Source organism: Saimiri boliviensis, chromosome 2 (genome assembly GCF_048565385.1).
Source record: "Saimiri boliviensis isolate mSaiBol1 chromosome 2, mSaiBol1.pri, whole genome shotgun sequence".
In the NCBI taxonomy this organism is placed as follows: Eukaryota; Metazoa; Chordata; class Mammalia; order Primates; family Cebidae; genus Saimiri; species Saimiri boliviensis.
This window is the reverse complement of record NC_133450.1, coordinates 10999452-11019921: the sequence shown is the minus strand read 5'-3', so window position 1 is coordinate 11019921 and position 20470 is coordinate 10999452. Positions and strand designations below refer to the sequence as shown.

The following is a 20470-nucleotide window of genomic DNA, read 5'->3' as shown; positions in this document are numbered from 1 at the left end:
CCACTAATTCCAAATGTGGCCAGTGGAAATTTAGAGTGAAGAATACTGGTCTGGGAGTGAGGGATCATGAGTTCTGATAATCGCTTCTGGCCTCAGTTTCCTCATTTGTAAAATAAAGGAGGGCTAAATGATCCCCGGGGTCACTTGGGGGATTTGATTTTCCAGGGCCTGTAGAAAGCCTGGCCCAGGTACAGCCTCATGTGTTGTGGACGGCTGAAATGGGGACATCTCCTATACGGGGACACAGGAAGGCCCATTTCTCTGTACTACAGGCTTCAGGTTAACGGTCTTTTTCTTGCAGCATCTTTTTTTTTTTTTTTTAGATGGAGTTTTTGTTCTTGTTGCGCAGGCTGGAGTGTAATGGCATGATCTCAGCTCACTGCAACCTCCACCTCCCGGGTTCAAATGATTCTCCTGCCTCAGCGTCCAAAGTAGCTGGGATTACAAGCCCGGCTAATTTTGTATTTTTAATGGAGATAGGGTTTCTCCATGTTGGTCAGGCTGGTGTGGAACTCCTGACCTCAGGTGATCCACCCACCTTGGCCTCCCAAAGTTCTAAGATTACAGGCATGAGCCACTGCACCCGGCTGCAGAATCTTGGTGGCTCACACCTGTAATCACAGCACTTTGGGAGGCTGAGGTGGGTAGGTCACGAGGTCAGGAGATTGAGACCATCCTGGCCAACATGGTGAAACCTGGTCTCTACTAAAATACAAAAAAAAATTAGCCAAGCATTATGGTGTGTGCCCATAGTCCCAGCTACTCAGGAAGCTGAAGCAGGGGAATCGCTTGAACCCCAGCAGCAGAGGTTGCAGTGAGCCGAGATTTCCATTGCGCTTCAGCCTGGGCAACAGAGCAAGACTTCATCTCAAAAAAAAAAAAAAAGAAAGAAAGAAAGGAGTAATATAGTAACAGATCATATCCTAAGTTCTCATCAGCCATTACCTTGGCCTTCAGGTGCTACTTTCAGCAGGCATCAACTAGAAGTAAATTCTGCAGATATTTACCTAATGCCTATTTTGTGCCCAGCACTCTACTAAGCAGAAAGGATATAAGGGTGAGTAGCAAAGCACTCCAGTTTATCAAAGGACACGGAGCTTTACTCCACCCGAAGTACTTTACTAAGTGCTTTCCATGAATCTTTTTGCAGTCCAATATATTAGGCAGGTGCAGTCACTATGCTCATTTTTAGATAGGAAGACAAGATTAAGAGATGCTAAGCAATTTGTTAAAGGTCAGTAGGGAAGCCAAGATTTAACCTCAGCCTGTGTTTAACTGTCATGCTTTCCAACCTGCCTTGCATCAGCAGAGGATCAGTGATACAGCCCCAGCTGGAGCTTGTGCTCATCCCTGAAGAAGTCCCTTGTTGATTAGAGAAATTCTTCTTCCAAAGGAGGATGTATTTCCCTGTGTGACGAAGTTGTCTCCAGGAATATTGCCATTATCCGTTGGCTTCTCATCTGCCCTGAGCTCAGCCTCAGCTTCTGAGTCTTACTCAGAAGCACTGTATGGATGAGAAGTTCATAGAGGAGTCTTAGATTTTGAAAAGGACCTGTAGCTGGACATGATTTCCTATACATAGTACAGACTTCCAAGCAAATAACACAGAGCATGGAAAATAGCATGTCACTTGTATCACGAACCATATAGAAAAGTTTGACTATGTTTTTTAAAAACTAAACAGTTCACACACTAAAAATAAGCATGAAATATATATCTTTAACTCTTGTTTTAAAAGTCAAGTTTAATAGGGTTCTCATTTAATTTTTTGAAGTACATAATATATTCATATGGTTCAAAAGGCAAAAGGTAGAAACAGTCACACATTGACAAATCTCCTTCCCATTGATCAGATCCCCGCCTCACCCTACAAAGGTAACCACTATTCTGTGTCTGTATATCCTTTCAGAGCATCTTTTTACATATACAAGTAAATACAGATGATCCTTTTCCCCCTTTTATACCCAAAATGTAGTCTATAATACGTACGGTTCTGAGTCTCACTTTTTTCTTTGAAGCGCTTTCTGTAACAGTTCATTAAGAACGTTCTCATTTCTTTTTTTTTTTTTTCGGATTCAGACACCTGAGCAATATTATTTCTTTTTTACAACTACATATTATTCTATTGCGTGGATGTGCCATAATTTATGTACCCTTCCCCCATTGGTAGATTTTTGTGTTGTTTGCTATTTTTTCATATCACAGTGCTTCAGTGAATAATGTTGTGTGTGTATATATATATATATATATATATATATATATATATACACACATATATCATTTTTCACGTTTCAGGTATATCTTAGAATACACACCACAAAGTGGAATTGTTGGCTCAAAGGACATAAGCATTTTTAATTTCAGTAGGTATTTCCAAATCATGATTTCTTTTTTGATCCTTGTCAAATCTACATGAATTGTACAGCATCAGAAAAGACTAGTTGACATAAATCAACCTTTTAATAATGATGTCTTCTATTTATATAATGCTTTATAGTTTAAATATACATGAGCTTATATGATCCTCATGATAATCCCGAGAAATTGATGTCAAGGATTATTATATCCATTTGACAAAATAGGAAACTGAGGCTAAGCAAGGTTAAGTGAGCTGCCCAAGTCATAAATGTAGTACACAAAAAAGCCCAGGTCTTCTGATTCAAGTCACTTTCTGATGAAAAACCTTATTGGTTAGTTGGTCAATTTCAGATTTAAATAATTGACCTTATTTTTGAAGCTTAATTTAATATGTGAAAATAATTGCTAATGTTTATCGAGAGCTCTATTCCAAGGTCTTTACAGTCTCATCTAATCCTCATCTCAGTACTCCTATGCTATTCACTTGTGCTATCCGGCTGGATGTAAGACAACCCTAGGTGACTAATAGTTTTTTCCTGAGAAACTGTGCAGTCAGTTAAGTCTTCTAAAAAGTAGGTGTATCTTGGCCGGGCATGGTGGCTCTCGCCTGTAATCCCAGAACTTTGGGAGGCCAAGATGGGAGGATCACGAAGTCAGGAATTTGAGACCAGCCTGGCCAACATGGTGAAACCCCATCTCTACTAAAAATACAAAAATTAGCCAGGTGTGATGGTGCATGCCTGTAGTCCCAGCTACTCTGGAGGCTGAGGCAGGAGAATCACTTGAACCCAGGAGGCAGAGGTTGCAGTGAGCCAGGATCGCACCACTGCACTCCAGCCTGGTGACAGAGAGAGACTCCATCTCAAAAAAAAAAAAAAAAAAAAAGTAGCTACCATTTATCAGGTTCCAGGCTCCAGGCACTGCAGTAGATGCTTATTTAATCATCAGATGACAAAGTTCAATGATCTATTCAAGATTACACACACAGTAAGTGGCCTCATCAGGTTTTGAACTTCTTTCTCATTCCATATAACCTTCCCACTACAGAATTCTGCTTGTATCCTCACCTCTAACTCGCCAGGTAATAAAGATCTGGACTAGGATGATGATGGTTATGGAAAAGAAGGAAGGTTGGGAGACATGTACCAAATATCCTGGCTCTTCTTTCAGATTCTTTATGGATCACAAGCCCCAAGCTGGCAGGAGGGGGAGTTGTACTCTGCATCTATAGTGAAGAAGCCTCAGGGTAGTCACCCTTATGTGTTGTCTAGTAATCCTGTACTACTGGACAGCGAGCTCTGCTGCTGTGCTTTGGAGCCAAGATACATAGCATTGCTGGATCGTGCTACCACATGCCTGCCTGCCTATCTCTCTTGCTGGCTGGGGCCTGGTCTTGGTTTTTCTTGTTTATATACTATGGCAGCATAAGACAAGTTTAGAAGACAAAAATAACCTTGGAATTATCTTGTGAATTCATGGCAATTACCATGCAATTACATGCTCAGTAACCACAATGGAATTTGACAGTGTTTACAGTTCACTTCCATGTGCAAAAGTCCATGCTTCTGGGCTTTTCACTGTGAAGGTGAGAGCATGGCCAGCCTAGTATGGCAGGGGGAGCAGATCTGGTGGCCATGCCCATCCACACAGACTAGCCAGCTGGGCCAGAACTTCTCCAAGCCTGTTCTTGTTACCCCACCAGTTATTCCTGCTTAGTCCACCTGAGCCATGCTGTCCTCTAGCAGGCAAAACCTGGAGCAACTGCCCTGAGTTGTCCTTGTCTAAGGATGGTGTGACTGTCCCTTGTGCCTTGTAATAATCACCTGCTTTTGCCCCAAAGCGTTTATCAATGGGCAGTTTCTTTCTTGAATTACATCCTTTGAAGAGTCTCTTAAGTCAGAGGGAAGAGAGCTATCCACCTCATCTGTTTCATTTATTCATTCTCTTTTATTTAATAAACACTGAGTGCCTGTTCCATGCTGGTATCATGCCCAAACTGGAGATTCAGAAACCAAACACCACCTGCCCTCAGAAAACTCCCAGTCATAGAAGGGAGAAGGCCAGGGTAACAGCTCATGATAGGTCAGGGTGACAGTGTACAGTTGTGAGGCATATGAGGGTCAAATCAATTCTTCATTCTTGGAAAAATCCCAGTGGCTACAAATGGGACGCTATTAGTGAGGGTACGCAACTCAAGAGGTCTTAGCCTGTGGGGGCCTAACACATCTGTAGATGTGGATTCGGCTTGCATTTAGGGTGGAGCAGCCTTAACTAGTGGTACTGATGACGTGACCCTCAGACACAGGATTTGATGTAAATATTGAAGAAAAAGATATCATGTGTGGGGGTAGCATGTCACCAAACGTGACCATGAAATCTGAGTGTGTGTGTGTCTGTGTGTGTGTGTGTAGAGGGAGAGAGAGATGCAGGAGAGAAGAGGATATATATTCTTTACAGGGAACTCGGTCCACCCCAGTTCCGCTGTACTGCATCAGAGACAGGAGGCGAGGCTGAGGCCTGATTATAAAGTATATGAGGTCGCTACGATTCCTTACGGCAGCTCCAGATGAGCGGCACCACCTTTTCCTACTCCTGTTCCAAGTCACTGCACAAGTCCAGGTACCTCGTTGCCCAGCAGCTGTGCATCACCACAGTTGAAGAACCGGTCCAGGCATCTTTATCTTCTAGGCCCTAACGTTGGCTTTGGCCCTATATGCTCCATGTTCTCTAAATTTCTAGCTATCCAAAGAGCAAAACGTCTGATTGACCAAAGCAAATATCACACCTCACAAAGACCATGAGAGAAAACTGCCAGGATCCAATACTTCATCTGGTACATACTACATTTTAAACGTTTTTAAGAAATACATAGTGACAGCACTTTGAACCTGCTATCTCCAATCTTTTTGGCATGGCTTTCACTGATAGGCAAGCAAGATAAAGAAGAGCAGTTTCCCCAAAGAAAGAAAGCACTATCAAAATTCTAATGTGAGCTGGCCCATGCTCAGTGACTTACTTGCTGCCAAAGTTTAAAGTATGGGAAGAGAGGGAAAATGCCTTTACCTCAGAAAAACTTGTAAAGATTTCTCACAACTTTCAAAAGCCACTGTAGCCCGGTGGTGAAGGTTAACATCATTAGTGATAAGTCACATTGATGCCATGTACCCTTGATGTGAGGTGATGAAAATGGCAGATTGCCCATGTGGTCTTGCTCTCAAAAACACATTACTACAACCTACTCAGGAGAAAAATATCAGATAAACTGAAATTGAGAGAGATTTCACAAAATGCCTGCCCATTACTTCTCAGAACTGTTCAGATCATCAAACACAGGGAAAGTCTGAGAAGCTGTGAAAGCCCAGAGAAACCTATGGAGATATGACAGCTAGTCATGGCGTGGTATCTTAGATGGGAGCCGGAAGCAGAAAAAAGGAATTAGGGAAAAACTAATGAAATCTGCATAAAGTATGGATTTACATTAATAGTATTATAGGATCAGGTACGGTGGCTCACACATGTAATCCCAGCTGAGTCTGGCAGATTGCTTGAGCTGAGGAGTTCAAAAACCAGCTGGGCAACATAGTGAGACCCTGTCTCTACAAAAAAATTAAATTAGCCAGGTTTGATGGCACACACCTGTAGTCCCAGCTACTTGGGAGGCTGAAGCAGGAGGATCACTTGAGCCCAAGAGGCAGATGTTGCAGTGAGCCCAGATCACGCCACTGCACTCCAGCCTGGGTGACAGAGTGAGATCCTGTCTCAAAAAAGAAAAAGTAATGTAGCAATATGTTCCCTTAGTTGTAACAAATGTACCACAGCAATGTAAGATGGTAACAATAGAAGTGGGTGTGGGCACTCTCAGAATTATCTTCGCAATTTTCCTGTTGATCTACAAGTACTCCAAAATTAAAAGTTTATTTAAATAATCTGTTTAACATTCAGTTGTGCTCCTTTCCAGACGCTGGCAACCAGTCGCTATGCAGTGATGACCACCCAGCTAAGACACAGCAATCTCTCACTGGTTTTCCACTACGTTTTTCTCCAGATCTGTAGGGCCCATGGCATTGGCTATGATCTTGAGGTATGAAGGGTTAGTGTTGGCTGGGGTGGACCAAAGACATGCCTGTGGGTGATCTAAGTAACTAATAATGTGGTGCCCCTTCAAATAGCTGTTTTTTAAATATGAGTTTCACGTGTCTGTAGAGGAAGGCAGATTCCTGCTTGGGGAAGAGCAGATTCACGACTCCACAGAGAGTAGCACTTAGTCCTGGAAAGCTCTACTTCGTCCCCAGACTTACACGCCCACTTTGGCAAAGCAAAAGCCATGCAGCTCTCCAGATCTAGGAGGCCTTTTGGGGACCACCTCCTGATCCTGAAGCAGGCCCGGAGCTTCCTGGTCCCACCCAAAGCTGCTTATCACTGCATAGCCTCTGTCTTAGTCTGCTGGGGCTGCCATAACAAAACAGCACAAACTCAATGGCTTGAACCACAGAAATGTATTTCCTCGCTGTCTGGCAGCCGGTAAATCCAAGAACAAGGCACTAGCAGATTTGGTTCCTGGTGAGGGTCTGCTTCCTGGCTTGTAAATGGCTGCCTCTTTGTTGTGTCCTCACAGAGTGGAGAGAGAGAAAGATCTGTTGTCTTTTTTACAAGGTACCAGTTCTGTCAGTCAGAGCATCATGCCTACAACCTCATTTAACCTTAGTCACTTCCTTAGAGGCTCTGTCTCCAATACAGTCACTTGGTGGTTAGGACACAGTTCAGTCCATAGCATCTTCCTACCTATGTATGATCATTTATTTCTGAAGGGAGTGCTGGTAAAAACAGTGGCTCACGCCTGTGATCCCAACACTTTGGGAGTCCGAGGCAGGTGGATCACATAAGGTCGGGAGTTCAAGACCAGCCTGACTAACATGGAGAAACCCTGTCTCTACTAAAAATACAAAATTAGCCAGGTGTGGTGGCACATGCCTGTAATCCCAGCTAATTAGGAGGCTGAGGAAGAAAAATTACTTGAACTCAGAAGGCGAAGGTTGCAGTGAGCCGAGATTACGCCAGCTTGGGCAACAAGAGCAAAGCTCCATCTCAAAAAGAAAAAAAAAAGTTTCCTTTAGTTTTGGTCTATTGCCGACGATGCCGGGTTCCTTGCATAGCTGTTTTATCCTGATGTTGCTGACTAAGGGTAAGGGCAATGCAAAATCTCCTGCCGAAAATAGAACCTCCGCTTTGTGCCGAGAAACTCAGGTTACTCCCGAGAAATAGTTTCATGTTTTCCACTTTGATTCAGATTTTCAAGTCTCTCACACTCAGGGCCATTCTAAAACCCTGAGTAACCCCGTACACTCTTACTTATGGAAAACCCACTTGATAGCACATCAAACATCTTAAAATATATTCCCCTCCCACATTAACTACAAGGTGTATATAATAAGAATTGAGTAGGCCAGGCATGGTGGCTCACGTTTGTAATCCCAGCACTTTGGGAGGCTGAGGCAGGTGCATCGCCTGAGGTCAGGAGTTTGAGACCAGCTTGGCCAACATAGTGAAACCCTGTCTCCACTAAAAATACAAAAATTAGCCGGGCGTGTTGGTACTTGCCTCTAACACCAGCTACTTGGGAGGCTGAGGCAGGAGAATCTCTTGAACCCAGGAGGCAGAGGTTTCAGTGAGCTGAGATTGCACCATTGCACTCCAGCCTGGAGAACAAGAGCAAGACTTCAGCTCAAAAAAAAAAAAAAAAAAGTTTTGAGTAGTAACCAATCAGGTGTTTTGATTTGTAGGTATTCAACTCTACGTTTATTAACTTATATTCTTTATACTTGGGACCAGTATAATTTTCAGGGATCAAATATTTTTATACGTTCTTAAAATATTAAGGCCATGCAGACCTTCAGCATGAGGCCAAGAGTGAAGAGAATGATCTGGCTGACACTTGGCAATCCCCAGCAGGCTGCCATGCACTGTCAGGGCGCAAGAGACCCTTTGGTTAGATGGATTCCTGCTGTTTGCAGACACATAAAGTGGAGCTTGGATCCCTTTACAGATTACATTAAAATTGATAAAATAAAGAGAGAATGAAGAAGCCAGATTGAACTGATTTACCTGAAATTAATTGTTGCATCTGCTACACACAATCCCTTTGGAATTAAATAGTTTTTATCCCCAAACTGATTAGACCGAAACACTTCCACATACCAGAAGGTGGCTAACTCTAACTCTAGCTTTATCTGAATCTATTTATTTTATTTTATTCCAAAATATCAAAGTAGAACAAGCTCTATAAAAAAGCATATTTGGCAGGGACAGTCTCCTGCCCTCACTCCCCCAAAAAATGCTTTATCACTTTCTATTGCCTGAAACTATTATTAGAGATTTATTTGGCCGGGTGCGGTGGCTCACGCCTATTATCCCAGCACTTTGGGAGGCTGAGGCGGGTGGATCACGAGGTCAAGAGATCGAGACCATCCTGGTCAACATGGTGAAACCCCGTCTCTACTAAAAATACAAAAATTAGCTGGGCATGGTGGCGCGCGCCTGTAGTCCCCGCTACTCGGGAGGCTGAGGCAGGAGAATTGCTTGAACCCAGGAGGCGGAGGTTGCAGTGAACCGAGATCGTGCCATTGCACTCCAGCCTGGGTAACAAGAGCGAAACTCCGTCTCAAAAAAAAAAAAAAGAAAAAAAAAAGAGATTTATTTTGGAGGCTTAAGACTTGGTATTTAACTGAAGTTCAAGTACCCTTGGGGAAAGTAAAGCACCAAACTTTGTAAGTTATTTACTCCTTTGTCTCTGAGCTGATCAGATCTATTTCTAAGAGCAGATTTTCATAGGGGAAACAGATGGCCAAGGCCCGGGGGAAGCAGGTGGATGGCGCAGAGGAAAGGCCTCCACTGAGGGTCAGGGAGCTGACTGAAGACAGCTACAGAAAAGGCAGACAGGGACACTGACGACACTTCCAGTAGAGTCTCATGGACTCACCTCCAGGTCACCCATGTACGGCAACTAAAAAAAAAAAGAAAGGTAAAATAAGAGAGAAGAATATAGATTGGGGCAACAGAGTGATGAAACAATGCAAAGAAGGAAAAGATAACAGAAGAAAAGGGAGAGGAGGAAATCCAGAGACAAATAATCCACTAAAAGAGGAGGAGGGGATAATCAGAAAGAAAAGGAACAGGGAGCAAGCAGAAGCACAAGAAAAGAGGGAAGAAGTTGAGTCACAAAAATCCAAGGCGAGAAGGAGTCACATGACTACTTGAACATTTTGGAAATTTTCCCGCAGTATCCTTGCTTTATTTTTACTGAAATGAGTTTTCATCTTTTCAGACCCTGGGATCCGTTCCTGGTCAGGATTCTTCACTTGCTGTCTTAATTGCCTTTTCTTGGGTGGGAGGGTGGTAAGTGGTGAACCAGCATTTATGGAGTGTCTACTGTGTACTGGCCTCTGAACTGAGCACTTTACTTCATTATCTCATTTATTTTTCATGCCTGTCCTATAAGAAGGTCTTTTGTTGTTGTTATTGTTGTTGTTTTAAGATGGAGTCTCGCTCTGTCACCAGGCTGGAATGCAGTGGCATGATCTTGGCTCACTGAAACCTCCACCTCCTGGGTTCAAGTGATTCTTCTGCCTCAGCCTCCCAACTAGCTGGGACCACAGGCACATGCCACCACGCCTGGCTAATTTTGGTATTTTTAGTAGAGACAGGGTTTCACCGTGTTGGCCAGGATGGTCTCGATCTCTTGACCTCATGATCTGCCCGCCTCAGCCTTCCAAAGTGCTGGGATTACAGGTGTGAATCAACGCACCTGGCCAAGAAGGTGTTATTTCTACCATATTACAGTGAAGACTTTAGAACTAAAGATTTTAAGCACTTTCCCAGGGTCATACAGCCAGGAATTTTGTGGAACTGACTTTTGAACCCATAGTTAACTACAAAGTCAAGCATGATTCTTCATCTTACACAAGGTGTCCACTATATTAAACCTTTTTCCCTCCTAAGGACTTTTTTCCACTAACTGTCTCTATTTCCCACTGTCTCTATTTCTATTTCTAAAAAATTACTAAGCCAGTCCAAGAAGAATTCTGGAATCTACTTCCAATAAGCTATCCCCTCTAGGTACCTCTTATGTATTCCTCTGCTGGAGAAACACAGACTTCTCTTCCTAGCCCCTATGACTATCTCTACCTTACAAAGGAGAAAAAAAAGTTTATTAATTTCCCTAAAATTTTATTGCCTCTTGGGGTTGTGCTGAGTCCAAAAACAAGATCATTTACCCAAATTCCGGAGTAACCTGCTCCAACTCTTGGTTAAGTTTAATGTAAGTGCTCATTCCAGAAAAAGAAAGTAGCATTAATAACACATGATTGTCAGCCAGGCACAATAGCTCATGTTGTAATACCAGCACTCTGGGAAGCTAGGTGGACGGATCACCTGAGGTGGGGAGTTTGAGACCACCCTGACCAACATGGAGAAACCCTGTCTCTACTAAAAATACAAAATTAGCTGGGCGTGATGGTGCATGTCTGTAATCACAGCTACTCGGGAGACTGAGGCAGGAGAATAGCTTGCACTCAAAAAGCAGAGGTTGCAGTCAGCTGAGATTGCGCCATTGCACTCCAGCCTTGGCAACAAGAGCAAAACGCTGTCTTAAAAAAAAAAAAAAAAAAAATTACCACTGCTACCAAAAGAAGGATCCTCAAAAGTTCTTATTTGCAGCACTGTTTTTCTTCCCATTATGATCATAGACTTTCAAGAACTTGATGTTCTTGTCCAAAGTCCCAGGGAAAAAAAGGGAAATGAAAGCACTCTATGAGCTTATCTTTCCTTGATGCATATGGCAAGGGAGCATCACTGAGTTTGTAAGCAACTTGGCAGGTCTCATTCCGGGTATTTCTCTAATGCTACAGAATACCCCCACTGATTTCCTAATGAAATGAAGTTGTAATGAAAGCCATATGGAGAAAGGCGTCATGTTTACTGCTTGCAACAGTGTGAGGCAGGGCTAGTGTCACACATATATAGGCAGTGTGCCACCACCCTAAATGGCTCCACAGTCACCAGCAATCATTTCCTCTGGCCAGGGTATTGCCATGGTGGGAATCATTTGAGCTGCTCACAAATATTCTGATTCTCCTCCTTCCAGGCACATAACGAAATTGTATTTCCTCAGCCCTCCCCTTGAAGTTGGGCATGGCCACGTAAGTTGGCCAGTGAAATATAAGCAGAGGTGATATGTGTCTTTATTATGCAGACACCTCTAGGAGCCACTTCCTGAGTTGCCATATCTTTTTTCCTGCCTTGGAAATCATGGAAACACATTGATACAGAGCCTCCTTCAGTCTGGGTCCCTGCGCGTACTTGGTGATCAAAGACACCTGCCAATCCATATGGGAAATGCAGCAGGACTAAGAACTGCAACTTTCATTGTTAGAAACAACCAGTAATTTTGTGTAACTACTGCAACAGGCTGGGCGCAGTGACTTAACGCCTATAATTCCAGAACTTTGGGAGGCCGAGGTGGGTGGATCACCAGGTCAGGAGATTGAGACCATCCAGGTTTACACAATGAAACCCCGTCTCTACTAAAAATACAAAAAATAAAAAATAAAAAAAACTGGGCATGGTGGCACGTGCCTGTAGTCCCAGCTACTCAGGAGGCTGAGGCAGGAGAATGGTTTGAACCTAGAAGGCAGAGGTGGCAGTGAGCCGAGATTGCACCACTGCACTCCAGCCTGGGAGGCAGAGTGAGACTCTGTCTCAACAAAAAATAAAAATAAAAAATAAATTAAAAAAGTACTGCAACATAACCCAGTGTAACGAGGTTGATACAGAAATTAGTATCAAAAGAAGATGCTCCTAAGACAGAAACCTACAATTTTGGCACTGGTGGTCAGGCAGTGAGTGGCTGGGAAACTGTTAATGGACACCAGAAGGGTGACAATTCATGTTATAAAGTGGTGACATATTTGGCAAAACTGATACCTGCAATTACTTGGAAGCCAAATAATATACCTAATGTACCTACAGCTCTAGGAGAAACAGTTGGAAATTTTAGTGTTGATGGTGTATATTGGGCATTGCTGACTGCATTTGGCAAGATATTATACAAAACTTACAAGCTTCTAAATGAATCACATCTTGCAAGCAGACATGAAAGGGAATAGAGAGATCTCAGAAATTTGGCACTTTGCAAAGTGGGAAAAGCTGAACTGATTTTAAACCTCAAAAATGAGAATTTTAAAAATTGAAGAGGCATTTATTTACACAACCAAAGCCAATTAAAACTCAGTCTTGCAATATGAGTCAAATTAAAGGTATGACTATAACCTGCTTTTATAACCTCTGACTTAGTTGAGGTATCTCAGAGTATGAATCCAACAAAGATTATGGCATCCAGTATTAGTCCATTCTCACACTGCTATGAAGCCAAGACTGTGTAATTTATGAAAGAAAGAGGTTTAATTGACTCTCAGTTCTGCATGGCTGGGAAGGCCTCAGGAAACTTATAATCATGGTAGAAGAGGAAGCAAACACATTCTTCTTCACAAGATGGCAGTAGAGAGAAGTGCCAAGCAAAGAGGGAAGAGACCCTTAAAAAGCCATCAGATCTCGTCAGGATGTCAGGAGGCACTCACTATCACAAGAACAGCATGAGGGTAACCACTCCCATGGTTCAATTACCTCCCGCTGGGTCCCTCCCATGACATGTGGGGATTATGAGAACTACATTCAAGATGAGATTTGGATGCAGACACGGCCAAACCATATCAAGTACATATTTTCATTTAGAAAGACTCTTTCGGGAAAAAAAGAATGAACAAAAGGTTAAAAAGAAAAAGGGTATAGCGCTCCTACTGAAACCTGATAGGCTTAAGATACCTGAAATTAAGAGAATGAGAGAGGTATTGAAGCAAGAAAGCAAAGAAATATAGAAAATTTAGGAAGTATATGTAGAAAAGAACTGCATGTTGTAGCTATTGATACTTATAGCTGATCAAAATCAAACAGATTAGAAACCAACTAAGTTCTTGAAAGAACTCAACATCAAGGGAAATATCAGTCTGGATTAAAAGAGATTGTTGCTGCTTAAGACTTAAACAACCCTTGGGCACTCAACTATCTACAGGTAGGAAGTGGGTGAGAAAGTTTTGAAACTGGGAAGGATGGCTTGTGCCTGTGATCCTTGCTGCTCAAGAGGTTGAGGCAGGAGGACCACTCACTGGAGGCCCAGAGTCCAAGAGCAGCTTGGACAACACGGCAAGATCCTATCTCTTAAAAAATTGCTAAGGGAAATGTAATCTCTACTATCCACTTCAGATGTGGCCAAAGACAATTATGAAAAAGAAATTAAATATCAGAAGGCAGAGTCAAGAACCACAAAGGATAGTATCTAAGCTCATGAAGCAACTGGGATCAGAACTAATCAAGGAACATTTCCCACCTGAAGAATAAGGGACCCTGGAAATGTCTGCCCAGTGGGATTTCAGAATTACTACAAAGCCGTGTCTTCTGTTTCTCTCTCATTGTTTCTCTTTCCAAATGGAAATAGTTATTGCAGTTACTCAGTCCTGTTCCACCAGTTTTTGAGCAGTGAGGGCTGAACAGATAATTTTTTTTTGCTTTCTAGTTCATGGCTTTTCAGATCAAGAGAGCCAGACCTGATCTGCAAGATATCATGGATCACCCATAGTTATTTCTATCTGATAGCACTTTATACCTTGTTAAATATGGTCACATGTTTTGTTTCATCCTTGCAATAACTTTGAAAGGTAGATAGTTTTGCTCTGACTTTGTAAATAAGGAAGCTGAGACTTAAAATGTTAAATCACTTTGCAAGTTTACATAGCAAAAACTATTTATTATGGTGCTTTCTAATAACTAGCTTGAAAAGCATTTTACACAGGAGTAAAATTTTAAATATCATTGCACGGGAGGAAGATGGATAAACACATACAAAAAGATCTATAGCCTAAGATGCTACGGGGGAAACGGGCTGAAGTAGGATAGCAATTGGGAATCGAATAGCCAGGGAGTAACGCAGGAGCATATTGTCAAGGGAGATACTGGGATACATAAGTAGATTGCAGTTCCCTGGGGAAAATGTGGCTAACATTGAGGGTTACTTTGGTGAGTTGCCTAAGCATAGACTCTTTTTTTTTTTTTTTTTTTTTTTTTTTGGTAAGCATAGACTCTTACATCTCTCACATGTAAAATAAAATATGGAGGCCCAGCGCAGTGGCTCATGCCTGTTATTTCAGCCCTTTGGGAGGCCAAGGCAGGCAGATCATGAGATCAAGAGATAGAGACCATCCTTACTAACATGGTGAAAACCCATCTCTACTTAAAAAAAAAAAAAAAAAAGTAAGTACGAAAATTAGCTGGGCATGGTGATGTGTGCCTGTAATCCCTAAGGCAGAATTACTTGAACCCAGGAAGCAGAGGTTGCAGTGAGGCAAGATTGTGCCACTGCACTCCAGCTTGGCAACAGAGGGAGACTCTGTCTCAAAAAATAAAATATGGAATTATTTTAGGGGATAAGGAAAAACAGCTTTGTGTAAGCTTTTCATTTCTGTTATTCCCTCTGGATGCAGGCTAAGAATACTCCTGGTCACCTTTCTTAGAAAGTTATAGATGTCCTGCCAAACCCAGACATTCTGACTGTGACAAGGTAGCTCATAACCAACTAACTCTCTCACTAAAAATGATTATGAAGGCTGGATAGAGAGAGATATATATAAAACAACTGTTTGAAGGCATTGAAGGGCAACTAAAACAGTCTTTAAAAGAACAGAAGGGCGAGGCATGGTGGCTCACATCTGTAATCCCAGAACTTTGGGAGGCTGAGGCAGGTGGATCACTTGAGGTCAGGAGTTTGAGACCAGCCTGGCCAACATAGGAAAACCTTGCCTCTACTAAAAATACAAAAACTAGCTGGATTTGGTGGCCCATGTTTATACTCCCAGCTACTTGGGACACTGAGACAGGAGAATTGCTTGAACCTGGGAGGAGAAGGTTGCAGTGAGCCGAGATCATACCACTGCACTCCAGCCTGGTGATAGAGCAAGACTCTGCCTCAAAAAAAAAAAAAAAAAGAGAGAAAGAGTCCTAATAAACACCTCAAGCTTCCAGTGGAGACTTCCAAAGGAACAAACTCTAGGAGTAAGGACACTTCCCTAGGAGAAAAGACTAAACACAAAGTGTAAGGGAAAACCTTTAAATAAACCTGGTCCAACAACAGCTAAAATCAGCCCTTAGTCCAGGAATGGTGGCTTCTGCCTGTAATCCCAGGCATGGGATTGGGAGGGTGATGTAGGTAGATTGCTTGAGCCCAGGAGTTTGAGACCAACCAGGGCAACATGGCAAAAACCTGTCTACACACACAAAAAATACAAAAATTAGCAGGGTATGGTGGCACACACCTGTAGTCCTGGCTACTTGAGAGGCTGAAGTGGGGGAATCTCTTGAGCCTGGGAAGTCGAGGCTACGGTGAACTGTGATCAAGCCACTGTATCCCAGCCTGGGTGACAGATTGAGACCCAGTCTCAAAAAAAAAAAAAAAACTTCTAAATAAAAATAAAATAAAATAAACCCTTAATGCATCAGGATGCGCTGTCAGTACTCTACTTGTCTTCCAAAAACTATTTAACCTTCTTTGAAGGAGTTGCTACAGTTTTTCATCTTTAATGACTATCAGCCAATAAAAAAATCATAAGGTACACTAGAAGAAGGACCAAATCTTTAAAAACAAAGGGGAAAAATAGAAAAAGATCCACAGGTGATTTATATATTGGAGTTATGAGACAAGGACTTTAAAATAGCTAGGACCAATATGTTCAAGAAAACATAATATGTTCGTGTCACCAAAGACCTAGAATCAGATTTTTAACCAAATGGAAATTCTGGAACCAAAAATTAGTGTGACAAAATTAATAGTTTAATATGTTAATTTAGTAGGTTATCAGAACAAATGACTAGTGAACTAGAAAACAAGCCAGTAGAAAAAATTCCGACTTACACACAGAGGGAGAAAATGATGAAATTGTAGAAAACGGCTTAAGAGATATATACAACGTGGAGGAAACAATCTAACTTTCCTGCAATTAATATCCCACAAGGAGAAGAGGGAGTGATTTTAAATAAATACTGGCTGGGAGTTTCCTACAACCAAAGACCTCAAAGCACATATCAAATCTCATTCAAAAAGCACTAAAAACCTCAGGCCAGATGAATAAAAGAAAGATCACACCTGGGAACATCATGATTATACTACTGAAAATTAAAGAGAAACAAATTTATTTTTTAATTTTTTCAATTTATGTTTTTGAGATAGAGTCTCACACTGTCGCCCGGGCTGGATCTTTTTTTTTTTTTTTTGAGATGGAGTCTCATTCTGTCACCAGGCTAGAATGCAGTGGCATGATCTCAGCTCACTGCAACCTCCTCCTGGGTTCAAGTGATTCTCCTGCCTCAGCCTCCCGAGTAGCTGGAACTACAGGTGCGCATCACCTGCCCACCTAATTTTTTTATTTTTAGAGAGACGGGGTTTCACCATGTTAGCCAGGATGATCTTGATCTCTTGACCTCCTGATCTACCTGCCTCAGCCTCCCAAAGTGCTGGGATTACAGGCATGAGCCACCACCTGGCCAAGAAGCAGAAAATCTTAAAAGTAGCTAGAAAAGATAATTACCTTGCCTTCAAATGATCAATAAGACTGACAGCTAAGTTTTCTTTTTCTTTCTTTTTTCTTTCTTTCTTTCTTTCTTTCTCTCTCTCTCTCTTTCCTTCCTTCCTTCTTTCCTTCCTTCCTTCTTTCTTTCTTTCTCTCTCTCTCTTTCTTTCTTTCTTTCTTTTTTTTGCCTTTTTTGAGATGGAGTCTCGCACTGTCACCCAGGCTGGAGTGCAGTGGCATGATCTCAGCTCACTGCAACCACCTCCTCTCGGGTTCAAACGATTCTCCTGCCTCAGACTCCTGAGTAGCTGGGATTACAGGTGTGTGTCACCACACCCGGCTAATTTTTTGTATTTTAGGTAGAGACAGGGTTTCACTATGTTGGCCTGGCTGGTCTCGAACTCCTGACCTCATGATCTGCCTGCCTCAGCCTCCCAAGGTGCTGGGATTACAGGTGTCAGCCACCTCATCCAGCCACTTTTCAACATAATCTATGAAAGCTAGAAGACAATGGGATCATAATTTTAAAGTATTGAAAGAAAAGTCTCCACCACAAAGCATTCTACTCCCAGCAGGAAAAAAATCCAGTAAATATCCCACACATTCTTGGAAATGAAACCTCTATGAATTTGGTCTGCAGACAGGGATTTGATGCCAGATCATTGCTGAAGCTCATTCTCAATGTGGAACTTTTTTTTATTTTCTTTTTTGAGATGGAGTCTCGCTCTGCCACCCAGGCTGGAATGCAGTGGCGCGATCTCGGCTCATTGCAACCTCCGTCTCCTGGGTTCAAGCGATCTCCTGCCTTGGTCTCCCAAGTAACTGGGATTACAGGTGTGAGCCACTGTGCCCAGCCAATATAAAACTATTTTTTTAAAGGAGGATATAAAATTATAAAATGGGAACCACTTATTGGAAAGAACTTGTGATATTTGTGTTAACAACAGGTCCCTGGAATAGCACCATCCAATAGAAATATAATGAAAACCACTAATGTAAGCCACAGAGATCATTCAAAATTTTCTTGGGGCAGTATTTTTTAAAAGTAAAAGAAATAGGTAAGATTAATTTTTAAAATATATTTTATTTAATCCAGTATATTCAAAAATATTATCATTTCAAAATGTAATCAGTATGAAAATTATTGAGATATTCCTACTTTTTTTTTGTACTAAGTCTTTGAAAGCTATGACATGTCTCAATTTGTCATACTACTAGCATTTCAAGTTCTCAGTTGCCCTGTGTGACTATTGGCTACCATATTGGACAGCATAGTAAGGGATGCAAGAGATGTACTAGGCAGTGGTTTTCAACTGACTGCCCATGAGAGTGACCTCAGTGAGGAGCTTTAAAGAATGCAGATCCCAGCTGGGTGGGTTGGCTTTCATCTGTAATGCCAACACTTTGGGAGGCCAAGGTGGGTGGATCACATGAGGTCAGGAGTTCGAGACCAGCCTGACCAATATAGTGAAACCCTGTCTTTACTAAAAATACAGAAATTAGACAGGCATGGTGGCAGACACCTGTAGTCCCAGCTACCCGGGAAGCTGAGACAGGAGAATTGCTTGAACCCAGGAGGCAGAGTTGCAATGAGCTGAGATCGCACCACTGCACTCCAGCCTGAGCAACAGAGTGAGACTCAGTCTCAAAAAAAAAAAAGAATGTAGATGCTCATGCAGGGCTGCGATTAGGGTAAAGCAAGTGAGGCACTCTGCCTGAGCACAAAATTTAAGGAAACACAGAGACACACACAACCCTCATTAATAAAAATAAGTAATATTTTAGTGCAATATTTTGACAATCAAAATTGCTGGAAAAAAATTGTTATGAATAAAATACCAAAATTTTTAATGAAAACAGGACCAGATTACTGATTTTTGCCTTTGCCTCAGGCTCCAGTATGACTCAGCATGGCCCTATGCCCATGGCCCACCCAAGACCGAATAAATCAGCATTTCTGGAAGTAGAGCCCAGGCATTAGATGACTCTGATGTGCAGCCAGCAGTGGCAGCCACTATTTAGTCTACTGTCTGTCCTAAAGCTCAGATTTCCTGATAACGTGGGAAGTTGATGAGTGGTCATAATTCTGGCATGTGATTTTTTTCCCTAAAGCCCCAAAATATAGTTTTCTTTTTTGGGCTTCTAGTAACAGGAAGTTCACAACTTCGCAGGGCAGTCATTTCCACTGCTGGACAACTTCAGGGTGACTTCTTATTTATTTTGAGAAAACTGTCAAAAGATAATTAAAAAAAAAAAAAAAGTAAAGCCATGCCTCTCATACAGATATAAAAATAAATGCATGATAAGGATTTTATTTAACAGGTGGAACTGCCAGGCACAGTGGCTCACGCCTGTAATCCTAGCACTTTGGGAGGCTGAGGCTGGGAGGATCACTTGAGCCCAGGAGTTCAAGACCAGCCTAGGCAACATAGTGAAACTCTATCTCTACCAAAAACCATATACAAAACTTAGATGAGTGTGGAGGCACATGTTTGTGGTCCCAACTACTCAGGAGGCTGAGGTGGGAGGATCACCTGAGCTTGGGGAGGTCGAGGCTGTAGTGAGCTGTGACTGAACCACTGAATTCCAGCCTGGGTGACAGAGTGAGACCCTGTCTCCAAAAAACAAAACAAACAAAAAGAGGGAACTAGGCAGATATTATAATGGGCTCAAAAGAGAATTCCAAAACAGACATCTGTATAGATCAGGAATATTGAAATTTGCAAATGGAGGCAAAATAGGTTTTTCCACAAGGGGAGCAGAAAAAGGAAATCAACTGAGCCTTTATCAGACTGGACAGGATTTGCTTGTCTCTCAGTTACCTATAATTTACAGAATTATAAAATATCTCCCACAGACTGATAAGGCAGCAGGGAGTGCCGTAGACCAGCGGTCCCCAACCTTTTTGGCACCAGGGACCGGTTTCATGGAAGACAATGTTTCCATGGACATGGAGGGTGTTAGAGGGGGTGTGGTTTTAGGATTAAGCTGTTCCACCTCAGATCATCAGGCATTAGTTAGATTCTCATAAGGAGCATGCAACCTACATCCCTTGTTTACACAGTTCACAATAGGTTTCTCGCTCCTATGAGAATCTCATGCCACCGCTGATCTGACAGAAGGCAGAGCTCCTGCAGTAATGCTTGCTTGCCTGCTGCTCACCTCCTGCTGTGTGGCCTGGTTCCTAACATTCATATAATATATATATGCATGTATATATATATATACTTTTTTTTTTTTTGAGACAGAGTTTTGCTCTTGTTGCCCAGGCTGGAGTGCAATGGCGCAACCTCGGCTCACTGCAACCTCTGCCTTCTGGGTTCAAGTGATTCTTCTGCCTCAGCCTCTGAAGTAGCTGGGAGTACAGGCACCCACCATCATTCACAACTACTTTTTTTAGTAGAGACAGGGTTTCATCATGTTGGCCAGACTGGTCTTGAACCCCT

General features: G+C 42.2%; 1 protein-coding gene across 3 annotated transcripts in view; it reads left to right on the top strand.

Moving 5' to 3' along the window:
* The window catches only part of IQCH (IQ motif containing H), a 267605-nt gene that overhangs the window by 234258 nt on the left and 12877 nt on the right, over window positions 1-20470 (top strand). For all 3 annotated transcript variants that reach the window (XM_074392752.1, XM_074392750.1, XM_074392751.1), the window contains one exon: window positions 6317-6439. In XM_074392752.1, the coding sequence (XP_074248853.1) occupies window positions 6317-6439 (123 nt within the window). The remainder of the gene's footprint in view (window positions 1-6316; window positions 6440-20470) is intronic.